Raw genomic sequence first — 16,730 nt, 5'->3', positions numbered from 1 at the left:
CACCGAACCCCATCAGGACAGAGAGGAAATCCACATCCGTGGGACGCTCCGCACAGAACCACCTCCAGCGAGGGAGGCCGGGGGACTGCAGCACCGAGATGAAGGGCTAGACCAAGGGAACGCTGCTCATGCGGTGAGAGGCAGCGCGGGAGGCGGCGAGGGCGCGGGGAGGCCGGGGAGGGGGTGGGCCCCGCCGCGCCCCCGCAGCGCCCGCCGCCCGCCCCCACGCGCGCTGTCGATATTTGCCCGCCTTGCTGCAACTTGCTGCAGTGTTTGAAAGAGTAGTAGGAGCGCATGGAGGTGGGGCCGGGGAAAGACCAGGCGGAGCGGTTAGGGGGGTGAGCGCAGAGGGGGTGGGGAGGCGGTGGGAAGGGGGGTGGCCCCGAGGGGATGGGATGGGATGGGGGAGAGCGGGATAGCCCGGCGCTTACACGTGTCACATGTGCTTTTTAAGACGGCCGGGAGTGCCTGCGAGCTGGATCTGGTGGAGGATGCTGCGGCAGGTGCTTCGCAGAGGGCTCCAGTCGTTCTGCCACAGGCTGGGCTTGTGCGTGAGCCGGCACCCGGTCTTTTTCCTCACCGTGCCCGCAGTCCTGACCATCACCTTCGGCCTCAGCGCGCTCAACCGCTTCCAGCCCGAGGGCGACCTGGAGCGCCTGGTCGCTCCCAGCCACAGCCTGGCCAAGATCGAGCGCAGCCTGGCCAGCAGCCTTTTCCCCCTGGACCAGTCCAAAAGCCAGCTCTATTCGGACTTACACACCCCTGGGAGGTATGGTAGGGTGATCCTCCTCTCCCCACCCGGGGACAATATTTTGCTTCAGGCTGAGGGGATCCTGCAGACCCACCGAGCCGTGCTGGAAATGAAGGTGAACCACAAGGGCTATAATTATACTTTTTCCCATCTGTGTGTGTTGAGAAATCAGGATAAGAAATGCGTGCTGGATGATATTATTTCAGTGCTAGAGGATCTCAGGCAGGCTGCCGTCTCCAATAAGACAACAGCCAGGGTGCAAGTGAGGTATCCCAACACTAAATTAAAGGTATGCTCCTCCTGCATGCTTCTGCCAATTAAAGAGGCAGCACTTCATTTCTTGCCCTAAACAAGCAAAGAAAATGCAGAGGTCTCATCCTTAAGACTCAGAAGCTGATGCTTCTTTCATTTCGGGGTGGTGGTGGGGGAGATGGGTAACTGAGAGAAGAAAACAGGCAATGAATGGTACAACTAGATACTAAGAAATTCAAAGCCAAATCAAACAAATGCCAAAAAAAAAAAAAAAGAAAGAAAGAAAAAAGAACAAAAAAAGAAAAAAAAGTTTCTGAGACCCTGCAATTACATCTTTGTTCAGGGTTAATAAATCAGTGAATGGAAGGGGGAGGGGGAATCCTGATCAGTTGGGGGATTTCTTTTCATTATGGGGCTCAATGTATTTCTTATTACTGATTACACATCCACCTGGTGCCATATCCACCTGACATCTTCAGCCTGGCTTGATTTTGACATGTATGGAGTTTGTATTTTGGTGCCCTGTGAGCATGTGTCTGAGAGCAGTGGGTTATGGATATAGTAAGGCTTCCAGGAATTGTGCTGTGTGTGTATGTGTGTGTGTTTGAATAGCAAAAGAAGCAGAAAAATTCAATATATATAAAATAGGGATGTACACCTGATGACTTCATTTACCTAGTCCTGCTTTATTCCTTTCCCATGAAAAAAAAATCCAAACCAAAGCATGGTTATTAAACAGCCCTATAACAAATGGAAAGGAAAAATTCTACAATCAGCAAAAATTACAAAAAGCATTATTTCAGCATTAAATATACCGTGTTCTTTGGACTCTCAATTCAAATTTTATTGCTCACATGAGATTTCTAAACTCATTCTACACTGTCAGGACTGAGCTGCTGCAGGCAATGAGGCATGCAGTCTCCAGGTGACTGAAGTTTCAGGGACAAATGTGACTTCTAGAGGAGTCACTGCACCATTCATGTGCTTGACCCTGTGCATACTCAGAAGATGCACAATCAAGAACTCCCAAGACAGGTGTTCCCTAAGAGGAAAGAATGTGCTTTCTGCTAATGTGTATGAGGATGTGTGCATGCTTCCATGGAGAAAATGGAATAGGAAGGCCCCCCGAGCTTCAGTAAATGAACAGCCTAACATAGAAAATCATTAATATACTTACTGATTTGTTTAATATAGTTAGCTTGTGTGTACAGTTAAAAATAACTTTCTCAGGATTGTTGAGTGAAAAATATCCTCCTTTTCCTGAATAAAGGAGGGCTTAGTTAGGGATTCCTCAGGAAACCTCATAACTTGCCTCCTTTTAACATGGCATCTTGTTTGAATGGATCCAGGGGATGAGAAGGATCTCAGTTTTACAAAGCTGAGCAGCCCTTGAGGTTTAGTGAAACTTGGCAGATGATTCATTTGCTTTAAATCTAAGTAGAGGGTTTGCCTACTTCATACTTATTGATGGGAGCATGTTGGGTATGTGTGGTTGGGCAGCATGCTTTTCCTTTCCTGAATCCTTTGCCATCACCATTATTGCTTGCTAAAGAAAAGATGTGGTGGAGAGGTAATTTTCCCAGCCTATTTTAACTGAGTTCTTCCTTATGCCAGTCATCTGGAGTAAAGAACAATTTGCAACTGTGTCATATTTAAATTTCAATTTGTCTTTCCTATTGAGTCAATTTTGTAGTTTATTAATATGTGGTATTATTAGGGTCTCAATTGCCTCTATTAAGCAGTGAGAAAAGGTGAAAACAGGTGAAAAGACTGTGACCAATCGGCAACTATGGATAATTTGTTTATCTGGCAATATCATTTTGACATTTATAATACAAAACCCTTGGGGGTAGTTATTTTACTTATTTAGTGATAATTGGTTGTGCTCATATGGTTTATTACGTGCTCTTCAAGGCACATGAGAAAAACTTAGGGCAAGAAAAGCAAGCTTCTTACCTTTGGGGGTTTAAAAGTAATAGATGCCAGCATCCTCACCCAGAGTTACCTGTTAGTGGGGACTCTACAATCATTGGGTACACCACTGAGCTGACATGATACTAGGCCCATAATAGGTATTCCATATAAACTTTTTGACTGATTGTTTGCTTTATATACCTATGGATAGTAGTCAGTAGGTAATCATAAAGAAATGGAGTAATTGATTACAAAGGCTAATATAGTAATAGTATAATTACTTTATTAAACATGAAATGAACAGAAGAATTACAGAAGGATAAAAGTCCTTATTATGTTGTATTCTAATATCAGTGTTTCCTCAAATGTGTTGGTTTGACTCTGCATGCATGTCATCAGTGGGAGTCCTTAAGCTGTATTTGGGTCAATGAGCCCTTTGAGATCTTCTGAGAGCAATGGGCTCTCTCAAGACCAGACAATCTCACACATGCTCATGCAGTATATATATATAACTCCTAAGTATCATGAATGACTAGAATTCTGTCAAAGGCACTTCAAGGGCTCCCAGGATCAGAACTCACTAGCACAGAGTGAAATGAGAGGCCTTTTAGTTTTATAAGTGTTATTTGGAAATGATTTAATTCATGTGTGGCAGTGGTTGTCAAAGTGTGTCTCTGTGATGCTGATGCATGCTAAAGTCGAATAACTACACCTATAGGGCATGCGAGACAAAATTTTATAAGTACATTTTCTAGCTCTCTAACTCATTTATTTCTCTACCATCCATGGGTCACTGCTCTTCCCTACTCTGTTTAATATGGAAAATTTTAGTGCTGAAAAATTCTGTTGGTGGGCAGGGATCAGGAGTTGAGGGAAATTGTAGAATAAATATCGGTGTCCTGGATAATGTAAGAACTGAAAATCATTTGATATGATAGAAGCAGTAGGTCAGTGCTGGAAGATAGTCTGAAGATGTGTAAGCACTGATTGACAGAAAGAAGTAGTCAGACATCTGAGTTATGACAATCAGTTCATCTTCTAAGTACTGTTAAGACATACATGTAGTCCTGAGCAGAGAAAGGTTTAGAACTTCTGATAAACATGATTATATTGACAAGGTGATCCAGCCAAGCAGGGACACAGAAAGCTGTCTTCTATGGAAATCAAATAGTGACTTAGATTGGAAAAAAAAAAAAAAAAGCAGTTGGCATAGAATGCCATAGAAGAAATGAAGCACACTCAAGTTTTCCAAAGCTATAAAAAAGTATGCCAAAATCTTAAATCAGTTCACCTAATAATAGTATTCTACAAACTGCTCTTCATTATAATATTTATGTTAAATCTTTGATGAAGCCTAAGGGCCATGTCTTATATTGCTTTTGTACCATCACTTCTCCCAATCCAATCTCTTTCATGTCTATGTAGATAGTGTCAATGACAAACACTCATTACCTAGTTTATTGGTTAATTTGTGCCTATATTCTGCAATATCACAAAACTATGACTGCTTTTGAACCTCTGTGACATGCTTTTATTTTAAAGATTTCTGTACAGTGATTTTATAACCTCAATAACACACACACACACACACACACACACACACACAATAATGCAATATGGCCAGGTTGAATTTTTAAGTAAAACACTTAATATAGTGTTGAAACTAACCTCTAATATTTAAAGTGGGATAGGATATTAATGCGGAACAGGTCCTCAAGATTGGTAAACAAGGACTGTTCTAGACACAAAGAAATGTTTTATCATTCAAGGAACTCAGGTGACTATGGGTAATACTACCCTGATTTTTAGGTAGGCATCATAACCTCACTTGTCAACCTAGTTAGTTCCATGAATGTAGCATTCTCATATGTCCAGTTCTTTATAGTGAAAGGCATAAGTAAAAATGAAACGGACAAATGTGGTCCTTGGAAATGGGTTTTTTGCTAGTCTAGATTCCAACCTCCTGGCAGACAGAGAAAAAAGAATGCAGTAGATTTGACTTCCCTGAAGTCACACTTCCTATTAAATTCCACCAGTAGACACATTCCACTAGTAGATACACCTCTGAACAGATGTTTAAGGGAAGTCATTGTGTACATCAGTGTACCATGTCTGAGAATAGGAACAAAAATAGAGTCCCTGCTTCTTAATAGAAGATGTTGTTTCTTTGGGTAAATTTTGGGTGCATCCTCAGTGTTTGGAAGATATTGCAGTGAACTGTTTGTTTCTAATTTCAATAGAAAGGCAATTGGCCAACATGAAAAAATCAGGACCTGCATTATTTTTAAAGACTTCCAAGGAAAGCTACTTTGTAAATTTCTTTCCTTAATTCATTCTAAAACCCTATGAGATATAGATATTAGGACCTTCTCTGATATTTTGATTTAAGCTTATCTTTCTAATTCTACCTCTTCACAGGGGAAAACATGTGACCTTATTAAATATTCAATTTGTATTCTAAGTGGTGTTTTATATATGGTATTTCATCTAATACTTAGAATTGTGAGTCAAAGGGAATATTTGTATTCTTGTTTTATAGGTAAAGACCAAGAAGGTTAAATGATTAACATGAGGTCCCCATACCAGTACATATTGGAGGTGGGATTTAAATTCAGTTCTGTCTGATACCAAGACTTATATTCTTAACAATACATTATTAGATCCCGTCACTTCCTGCACTAATCTACGTAATTAAAACCCTTTGTACTAAGAAAGAAGTTGGGCCATACTTGTAAAGCCATTTCAAATCCATGTTAAAAGACCACTTCTGATCTTCCACCCGCTTCCCTTGCTCACTCAGAGTGATGGGCTCCTAAGGAAGATGCCATGGCATGAAGCATCTAGTTGGGACAAATTCCTACCATCTGAGGAATGTGGGACCTGCCAAAAGAGTACAGCAAATACCTCATTGGCATATGATCTCACCTTTAATATAATTTCCCATCAACTCAGAACAAACTAGGGTAAGGCTTTAGGATCAGCTAAAAGTGATAAAGTTGTGATGTGGCCCAAGGTTTTGAGCCAGAAACTTTTGTGCCAAATAAGCTTGGTCATTTCTGGCTTAAATTGGCGTCAAGGGGGAATAAAAGATGGCATAGTGCAATGCACTTTAAATTGAGCAATATTCAGGAGCCTACTTCTTTAAAAACTGGTTTTGTGACATTAGACAGATCTCATCACCAATTGACATATCAGCTTCTTCATCTTATAAAACAACAGAGCCAGTTTAGGAAACTGCAGGGATTCTTGCCGACCACTAAACTTCTTATGTAACATTCCACCCTGTAGTAGATAGCGATGGTCTATAGTGGATTGAGCAGATATTCTAGAATATTTCTCCTCTGGAGTAAAGTAGATATGCTTGATTAGATTTGAAGGATACTGTTAAAAAACATTAGTCATAGCGTTCTAACTAAATTACCGCACATATATTTTCTGTCCACTGTACCAGGATTTGTTTGTTTATTGAACTTTCCTGAGCTCCAAAAGTGAGCTAAAACTTCCTTGGCATTGGGGCCTGTCTCCTGCTCCTTGACTTTAGGAAAGACCTATTTTAACCCAAATTAGATAATTTCCATAGGTGGTAATGTGTTTTTCCATTTTGGGTATTCAAGGATTAAGTAAGGGTTTTAAAAAAAAAAACCTCAAAGGAACAGAAATGATTTTCTGAATTCTTCTTACCATTTCTTTACTTTCAGCTAGTCTAATCATGGTTTTCTAAGTGGCAGGACCACTAAGGGCTTGGCATGGAGATGGGAATTAAAAATCAAAGAAACACTTATGTGATAGAAATGTATGAAGGGGCTAAGTTATCTCCCTACACCCTAAAAATAACACTTCTTTTCCTATCCCTGATACCTTAACCAATAATTTATTGTAACAGTTTTCAATGTTTTTTACTTTAAAAATCAACATAATTGAAATCATCTTTATGTAATGCTATTCAAAATATACTGTGTTTAGAGAGTTTTTCATTTTAATCTCTTGGCTTTTATACCACGATTGGACCACATTGCTTTTAATTCAGTTTTAGGGTTGATCGATATATACTTAGGTCCACTTCAGATATGTCCAGACATTTCTGTATATATTCAACTTAAATATCTTTAAAGAAGAAATATGAAAATCCCAAGCATCTAGATTGACCCAAGATAGCTCTAGATTGGAGAGCAGGCTAATTTCTCCCCTAACTTTGTCAAACAAATCACTCAGGCCCCTACCCCAGGATGGAAATACAGGAGTGACTCATTTCTCTGAATTGTTCTGCCAGTGGGCTAGGTTGATAAGGTTGCATTCATAAGGGCCCTGGCACAGAGAAACAGTTAAGCAATGCTTATGACCTAACTTAAAAGCATGCCAAATTGTATTGTAATCCACAAAATTAATTTCATTTTTGTTTTCTAAGACCTTCCTCCTTAAAATATTGTGGATAGGCCAACAGCATCAGCATCACTGGGAAGCTTATTAGAAATTAAAACTTCCCAGGTATCACCTCAGATCTACTGACTGGAAATTACACTTTTTAAAACAGGTGATTTATATATATGTTAGAGTTTGAGTAGCTAAGAAACCCAAATTTGACCTCTTTACTCCTAATTCATGACTTGAGTTTAAAGTCACATGTGTTGTTTCAGATCAAAAGTAGCATAAGGACATAAGGTAAAAGAGCCTCTCACCAATGAGGCAGGTGATGGAAACATAAGGAAACGTGTGCTGAATTATCAAGGGGCCATTCCAAATTGCAAAGCCCTCATCCCTATCATCTACAATTGGGTCTGCTACCTACTTAAACTTAAAGCTCACTATTGTCATTCAATATTTTCTGAAAATGTTGAAATTAAATCTAACCATCTCATTAAGAAAAAAAATAGCTGCGTTTTTTTTCTCAAGCTCTTTTGCATTTGTTTCACAATAATAGCAACATTAAGCCCTAGTTAGCCTAATTATGTTAATATTATATGAGAGCACAAGGTATAGGAACCATACATAGGAGCAAGAATATTTGGGAGAAAATTAAACACAAAATTATAGTAGAGGTTACTTTCAAAGTGACATTTATAATCCCTGCTTTTTTTCAGACAAGATTATTATGGTAGAGTTGTTCATTGAAATCAAGGCTCATTCTCTGTCATTCTGACAAATTCAGGATCCCTGAAAGGTTTCTGATGAGCAACAATCAAAAATGAATGGACCCTGGTTAGGTACAGGATATGTATTGGAGCAGTCAGTGTTTCCTCTCTGGAGCTACCTTCCTAATGTGGAGAGGTCTTACCTTGGGTCTCCTAACTTGTCCCCTGCTGTCTCAAGAACTGTAGGCAGAGTGCAGTCGGTCCTCCATATCTGTCGGTTCTGCAATCATGGTTTCAGACAACTGTGAATGGAAAATATTAGAGAAAAAAAATGCATCTGTGCTACACATTTCAGACTTTTTTCTTTTCATTATTCCCTGAACAGAACAACAACTATTTACATGTCATTTATGTTTCATTGAATATTAAAAGTACTCTAGAGATGATTTAAAGTATACTGAAAGATGTCCATGCAAAGGCCATGCTATTTTATGTGAAGGACTTGAACATTTCTAGAGTTTGATATTGGCAGATACCAAGGGAAGACTGTATAGGCTCTGGGTTCTACAAGGCCAGAAACAAGTTTAAAGGGTTCTCATTGCTTCAAGGGGTTCTAAAATAATTCCTGGTGTTCATGGCAGATGCTGGTTTGACTGGATGTTTATGGTTCATCCTCAGAGTTGCCTCCTTTCTAATGATCAGGTCTATTTATGAGTTGGAGAAAGATAGTGTATAGTTCTGATTGTCAATGCAGGTCATTCTAATGAGGGTAAGATACACGTCATATCATGTAAGTAGGACTCCAGATATTTACTTACAGATTCATATAGGTAAACACTAAGTCTGCTTTGTGTCTGTTAACCACTACAGATTCAGTGAGAAATAAAACATATGTGGTTACTGTCCCCTGAGGTCTTGAGTCTAATTTTTAAAAAAGAGAAAAGTTACACATAAAATTCATAATCATAGATTACCATGAATGAAAAATACATGGTAGTGTGAGGATAGGTGCTGAGTCTTGTAGTATTGAAAACTACTTTTCTGAGGAAATGACTGAGTGAGCTGTACTCTGAAGGTAAGAGGAAGTGAACATAAAGGGTGGGTTAGATGATAAGGACAAATGTTTGGTGGTGAGATGTTGGAAAGGGAAGGTACTGAGGTACGAGATTGATCGAATTATTTTATGTGTATGTAGGAATATGGCATACTGAATCTCACTATTATGTATATTTATAGGGCACCAATTAAAAAAAGAGTTTAATGGGGAGAATGTGGTACCTTAGAAATGCTGACATCAAGCCACTATTGATGCAAGTTAAAGATTGATGATGATGATGATGATGATGATGAAGGTGGTAAGGGCCATGTTAAGAATTTCACAGGAATCAGGAGTCAGTGTTTATGACATAATTTAAACCAGGGTTTTTGGACCAAGAAGGTCTAGATTTACATCTTTACTCTTACTAACTGTATGAATTTTGGCATGTTATTTAATGTCTTTGTAACTGAGTTTCCTCATAAGAACTCATACTACTTAATTTTGAATGTATTAAATTAATTCATGAAACCTAAAGCAGTGCCTCTCAAATTCTTGTCCCACCTGAAGCTTCTGTTAAAAGTGCATATTCTGTTTCAGTAAGGAGTCTGAAGTAGGTGGAGATTCTGTATTTCTAGCAAGCTCTTAATGTTGCTTGTGTTTCTGTTCCAAGATCCACACCCCAAGTAGGAAGGGTATAAGACCCTCAGAACAGCACTTGGTTCATTGTACATTCTTAAGCACTTAGTGGTTAATGGCTTGAATACTGACTTTCTACCTTTATCCAGAAGACTTATGGAATTGACTAATTGATTTTTTTGTGACTTCATTATCAGATGAAAATGCCTTTTTATGTTAGCCCTCAAAGCTGCAAAATCTGTCTACCTGGTAGAATAGTGCTCACTGTTTCCTGAGCCAGAGCAGTGTGATGGATCTGCCTTTTGCACTGCAAAGCTGGAGCTTCCTGCAGGATCTTCATTTTGAATGTGACATCTCTTTGCTAATAACAGCTTTTGTGTCAATGTGACCAAAAGACCTGACAAGAAAAACTTAACGGAGGAAAAGTTTATTTTGGCTCACAGTTTCAGAGGTTCATTCCACAGTTGGCTGACTCCATAGCTCTTGGCCTGAGGTGAGGCAGAACCCTGTGGAGGAAGGGCATGATGACAGAGGAAAGCAGTTCAGGACATGGCAAGCAGGAAGCAGAAAGACAGCTCCACTCATCAGTGACAAAATATATACCCTCAAAGTATGCCCCTAGTAACCTACCTCCTCTAGCCACACCCTACTTGCTTACAGTTACCACCCAGTTAATCCATATATCAGTGGATTAGTCCACTGTTAGGTTAAACCTCTCATAATCTAATAATTTCACCTTGAAAAATTTTTGCATTGTCTCACACATGAGCTTTTTTGGGACACTTCATATCTAAATGATAAAGTTTCTCAACTTTACTGGTTTACTTTCCTTTCCATTCTCATATGTATGATTTTTTTCCCTGAAAAAGTCTTTTGATGATGATTATGATTCTGACCATAATCACTGAGAATTTTCCTTGGCTAAGCCCCCAAATTCACTTGCAGTTTCAGACCATGTACTATATGCTGCAAAATAAAACAAAACAAACAACCAACCCGAACTTCCTGTTTTCTTATCTATAGTCATGCTGTTTCTTTTGCCTAGAATATCTTTCACACTGTCTAGATCACATGCATTTCTTAAAAGCTGAGACCCCAAAGTGACTTTTTTCCATTGAGCTTCTTTAAATGCTTCAGAAGTGGAAGTCACTCTCATGCACTCTAGGTAGTTCTCTTAATCTCGGGCTAAATGGTGTTATGGATTGGTCGAGAGTCTCTGCTAAAATATAACTGAATGTGCCAAATGAACTAATAGGAAAGGTAGTCTTCTGAGCATAAGTTGATTTTCCTGGGAGGATCTAACAACAAGAGGAAGTCTGTGGAGGAATCCCTTGGGGAAAGTTGTGAAGGAAAAGGACAAAAACCCATTCCAGTCAGTCTAAAAGTCCTGTGTCTGTATCTAAGCTCTCATTAGAGACGGCTACTGAAAGACATTGAAAGCTATTTCTATGAGTGGTCCTAAGATACATGAGACACACACACAAGACAGCTTTGGATTCAAGATTCAAAATGCCACCAGAAGAGGGAGGGAAACTTGCCCATTTGTATACAGCATCTACAGGGCTTCAGCTCAGGAGAGGCTGCAGAGAATGTAACATGATTTGGGCACCCTGTAGAGTTGTCAGATTTAGCAAATAAAAATAGACCAAGGACACCAAGTTACATTGGAATTTCAGATAAAGATATATTTTTTAGTGTAATGTAATAAATATTACAATCTTTCCTTATCTGAAATTCAGATTTAACTAGGTGTTCTATTTTGATCTGGCAATCTGAACTCTGTAGAAATTCACAGAATCACATCTATAGACTTTAGCACAGACTTCAGGGTATCATGGGATCACTGTTACTCATTCTAATTTATGGTAGTGGTCACCAGCCAGGAGACTAGAGAGGAAGAACAGGAAAAATATATTTGAAGACAAGTAAAAATATTCATTAATTCTAAGAAATGCACAGGCAAAAGTTTGCAGGGGCCACAGTCTTAATCAAGTGTGGAAGTGAGCAACTAAAAATTACTCTTAATATGACCTCATTTGTATACTCTGGCCTTAAGGAACCCCAGTTACATTTATAGTTTTTATAGTTCTAAGAGACTTAACTGGATAAGTTTTCCATTTAGCCTGAATGCTTTTGTTTTATATTTTAACTGAGATGAAACTATTTAAAAGCAAATTTTGATTAATATAAAGAGAAAATGGGTGCATCTGAGTGAGAATTTATTGGTTGGAAATACTAGCAAACCATAAAGCTGAACCCCTAGACAAGAGAATTTACCCATTTCATGTATGGAACATTTCATTGAAAACAAAGATGATGCATGCTGTTAACATCTAATAAGTATATGTTTGCTTTAGAACTTGTCTTACTTTCCTTCGAGATTAAGAAGCTCTTAAGGATATATCTTGTTTGCATTTGTACCTTTCTCCTCATAATTTAAAAATAGTATTTTGCATGTAAGAAAGCCCTCAGTAAAATAAACATAAATATATATTTTTTTAGGAAGGGGATTCTCATTGAGTGTTGATTTGGGTTATCTAGATCTGTTTGAATATCACTGACAATACTTTATCACTGAGAATAGAAAACAATGGATACCATCCTCGCAGTCCATAGGCAACTCTCACATAGTACCCATTTTTCATGGGAAAAGCCTAGCTTGCCATTTCCCTCTTCCCAGGAGTTGGCTCTTCCTGTACAATTCCATGTTGGAGATAATCTCCATAGGATGGAGGCCTTGGTAGGTAAGTCAAAACCTGCATAACAGGGCATGAGGACAGGAGCAATAGGGCACTACTGAATGTCCCTAGACACAGATAACTTGCTTGAGTTCCCCAAGGAATGAGAGAAGCCCAGTGTCTGAACTAGTTTAATGACCTCCTTTCATAGATAGTACATACCTCCCTAAGGGAATGGCACATAAAGCTGATAATAGCAGGTTGACACTTAGGTTCATTACATGTTTTTGACCATTTTTTTTACCTTGGGGATTGTTTTTAAGGAATTAGGTTATTTCTAGTTTGCAAAACCTAAGATATTTTTCATTAACTAATCACATTGGAGTTTCTCTTCCTACAAGTTTTATTAGAATTAACTTGTCATAAAACGTTTCTTATACAGTGATATAATATTTGTCACCTCCTTGTGATAGAAAAATATTTTGGTAATTTGTAACTCAAGTGATGCTACCTCCTCACTCTCCATCTCTCCTTCAGCTAAGTAGGCTGCCGACTGGATGGTAGTTGAGCCATAAACATCAGTGGCAATCTGCTCCACAGAGCCTAAAGCAACAACTGTTTTTATTGAGGTGGGTCCTGTTTCTCCATGGATTAAGATAGTGCAGCCAGTTATAGACTATGAATGCCTTTTATTTTTTTTAAAATTATGATGAAAAGGATAGTAAATAGGAAACAGACAGTTTTTCCTTTTCCTTTGTTTGATTTCAGATGTTTTACTTAACATCTTTATCCCTCTGCTTTTATATGTTAAAAAAAATGTTTTTGTTAATTCCCACTCTGCAGAGTTTCAAAAACTCTTGCACTTGGTAATTTCCCAACAAATTGTACCCTATTTTATTAGCAATACCCCAAATCATGGCAACACCATAGAAAGAATAGGAAAAAAAAGTGAAAGAATCATTTGCCACCCCCCTCACCAGTTGCATAAAACAATTTTCAAGTCCTTGCCTGTAAAATACACAGTGGTCATTATAGGGTTCGTGTCCCTTTTGAACCTATTTATTTTCACTGTTTCATAAGTATGGTCATAATTATCATTTTACTGGTGGAACAAAATGTTCAGCAAGGTAGCTGTGACATGATTTATATAACATGCATTCCGGGGCAGTGTTTGGGGAGTTATTTTCACAATCCTTACCAGGCGTAAGGAAGACAGCAAAACTTTCTGGCTTGACAAATGAAACTGTAGGAAAAGAGCCCTTTCTTATGTGATTTAGAATTTTGCTTTCATAAGTACATCCATTTGTGAAAGTAAAATATAAATACAGGTCAACAAGTTCTAGGGGAAAAGGTGTCCCAAGACAAATCTTGGAAAGAAATAAGGAGAACCTGAGTTATTTATAAACCAATGCAAAATGTTATAAATTGCTTTGTTAAAGACCACATCCAAGGTTTCACTTCTAAGATTACCCTGTGGTTTATCATATTAAGAAATAATTCTGGGCTAGGGATGTGGCTCAAGTGGTAGTGCACTCTCCTAACATGCGTGAGGTACTGGGTTCGATTCTCAACACCACATAAAAATAAAGATATTGTGTCCACCTAAAACTAAAAAATAAATATTAAAAAAGAAGTAATTTTTACTGTTTTTCACTTGGTATAGATCAATTATTCTTCAAAGAAACACTATAGAAACTTTTTAATTACATGATACCCAGGGCCTCTTCCCAGACCAATTAAATCAGATCCTTAGGGAAATGACCAGGGCACTGGTATTTCCCAGCTCTTTGAATTCCAGTAAGTAAACAGATTGAGAAACACTGAAGGACCTTAGACCAGAAAAAGACACCACCCTTCCCCTATCCTACCCAGTTCTTGTGTAGACAAGATGAAAAGATAAAGAAAAGAGTTTCATCAAGACTCATGCTGCTTCTCCTGAAACTCAGCCTCATGTCCAGTCTGATCTGGGGTCCCAAATGAGAGAGCAAATACCCTGACACTAACTACCACTGTACTATTTTCCCTCTAGGTGAGCTACTTCTGTAGGAGCTCTGTAGCTAAATGAAACAGCTTTATCCTCTTTCGTACTTCCCTAATCTCTAATAGACTGCTCAGAAATATGATATCTAACTCAATTTGCTGTGTTCCAAACATGTCTTGAATTGCTCATCATTGGGAATATGTATCCCTTGACACTTTAAAAGACATCCTCACTTAATACTTTTATGCAAGGAGATTAATAAAAAGAAAACTATAGGCACATGGTAAATGTATTTTTTTATTATGGTGACGGAGCCAAATGTAATATTAGGACTTGAAATAGACTTTCAACTTTTATTAAATTGTTATTAGCTTCCTGGTTTCCATCAAGATAACCTAAATCCCTACCCATCCTGAGATAGCCAGTGTTTGCCACCTTCATATTAGTTCATTAATACTATCTACTGTTAGCTTATGCTTTTGATAAGCATGTAGTAGGAGATAAAAAATGTATCAAATGAATGAAAGATCAGATAAATTAACTCTTTGGCTTTGTAACTGTCATAAGAAATGTATGATATGAAAGAATTATAAAATGTTTCCAGTTTTAGGTTAACCAAGACTTACTTGAAAGTCTTCAGTCAAATTACATATCTTTTGTCTCTTCACCTGTGAAAATAGCAATATAATTATTTTCTAGATGTATCTTCTGATTTTAGCAAGCTTGAAATCTTTAACTCATTCATAAATAGATCCTGGCTCCCCTGGATTAGTGTGGCAAGTCAACCTGTACTAAAACAGTATTAACACAATGTCTAATTAAAGAAAAAGTATGTTCATTAAAGTGTAATGAATATTTACAAGTAGTTCCAGCTACATAGGAGCCATAGCAATCTAGGTACCCTTCTTGGGTCACTAGAAGGCTTTTCCATTAGCTACGCAGTAGGTTCACAAATCATATACTCTTTATCTTGTTATTTTTAAATGGCAATTATAAATCACTTGATACATGGGATGAAAAGATGTTTTCCCAGTCAATAAGAGCAATGTGGTGTGCACCACTGGCCACTGGTAACTGTTATACATTACAGTAGGAAAGCCAAACATATGGCATCTCACTATCACCTTTTACTTTAAATACTTTTTCTGGCAAGCAGGTAAACACATTTTCCAAAGTTGAATCCATATGCAGATTCACATAAAATAAGAATATGAAATATGCAGCTATCCCACATAAAATAAATAATTCATCTTATATTTACTGCTCTTAAAATGTGAAATAATTGTGACTACTATAAAGGAATTAAGCATAACAGCAACATATTTTGTGCATATAGTTTCACATGCCTTCTTCTTCGAGAGAGATTTTTGGAAACTTATCTTACCGACACACTTTAGAAAGCTTTGTTATATATAAAATTTCTTAGTAGACTACTCACTATTTAACATCTCTCTAGGAGAAAATTATTCCTCATGTATATTTAAAACAAATGATTTCTGTTTGTTCTTCTTCCAGTAAAGAAGGAGAACCCTCTTTAAGCCTATCTTTTTGGAATCATCCTCTATTTTGTGGCCTTAGAATTTGTGATTATATTCTCTTAGCCTTCTCCTCTCTATTGAAAACTTCCTCTTAACCTTTTTTGCTTTTAGCATTAAAAACATCGAACTTCTGCATTTGAAATATTGATATGTCTCCTGTCTTAAGTGCATATGTGTTCTTTTTTTAAAAAAAATTTGTAGTTATAGATGGACAGCATGCCTATAGTTTATTTGTTCCATTTTTATGTGTCGCTAAGGATAACTCAGTGCCTCACACATGTTAGGCAAGTGCTCTGCCACTGAGCTACAGCCCTAGCCCTGATGTGTTCTTTATAAAGTTATCCTGTATCTTCCCTGCTCTGAATTTTCTTCTCCTTATTTTTGCCTTATTTCAATGAATAGCTTTTCTCAATAGAAATGTATTCCATGCTTACATTGTTTCAGACTCTGTTAGGCACCAGGGATACTGGTTACAGAGATAAATCAGAAACTTTCTTTCTCCCAAATCTACAATCTAGTGGGGAATAATGACAAGTAAATAGGAAGCAGCATGGAAACTTCAATTTGTCCAAAATGATCCAGAACTGAATAATCCAGAGCCAGTGCATCATCAGATTCAGTTTCAAGAGCTCTATAACAAAGTAATTTAAAAAAAAAAAAGATATTACTGGTAAGCAAAATCTTTCAGAGATGCTTATTTCAATTGGTAACAAATGTTTTCAAAATGTATTCATTAAAATTGGGGTCAGTGGAAATCTGCTCTCTGTAAGCAGGGAAATATTTTGCTATGATCAGTTACTCTGAAGGTTATGAAGTCAGCATAAAATCCCAATAATGCTATATAGACTTAAAATTGAATACAAAGCAGGAAA

General features: G+C 37.8%; 1 protein-coding gene across 1 annotated transcript in view; it reads left to right on the top strand.

Moving 5' to 3' along the window:
- The first annotated feature begins 416 nt into the window (after positions 1-416).
- Positions 417-16,730, top strand: part of Ptchd4 (patched domain containing 4) — a 201,380-nt gene continuing 185,066 nt past the window's right edge. Inside the window, exon 1 of the mRNA XM_046456066.2 lies at positions 417-866. Coding sequence (XP_046312022.1) covers positions 441-866 — 426 coding nt within the window. The 5' untranslated portion in view covers positions 417-440. The remainder of the gene's footprint in view (positions 867-16,730) is intronic.

This window comes from Marmota monax, unplaced genomic scaffold, assembly GCF_021218885.2.
Source record: "Marmota monax isolate L192 unplaced genomic scaffold, Marmota_monax_Labrador192_F-V1.1 WCK01_AAM20220418_F8-fsc00281, whole genome shotgun sequence".
NCBI lineage: Eukaryota > Metazoa > Chordata > Mammalia > Rodentia > Sciuridae > Marmota > Marmota monax.
Note: the sequence above shows the minus strand (reverse complement) of the source record. Positions and strands in the feature narration are given on the sequence as shown.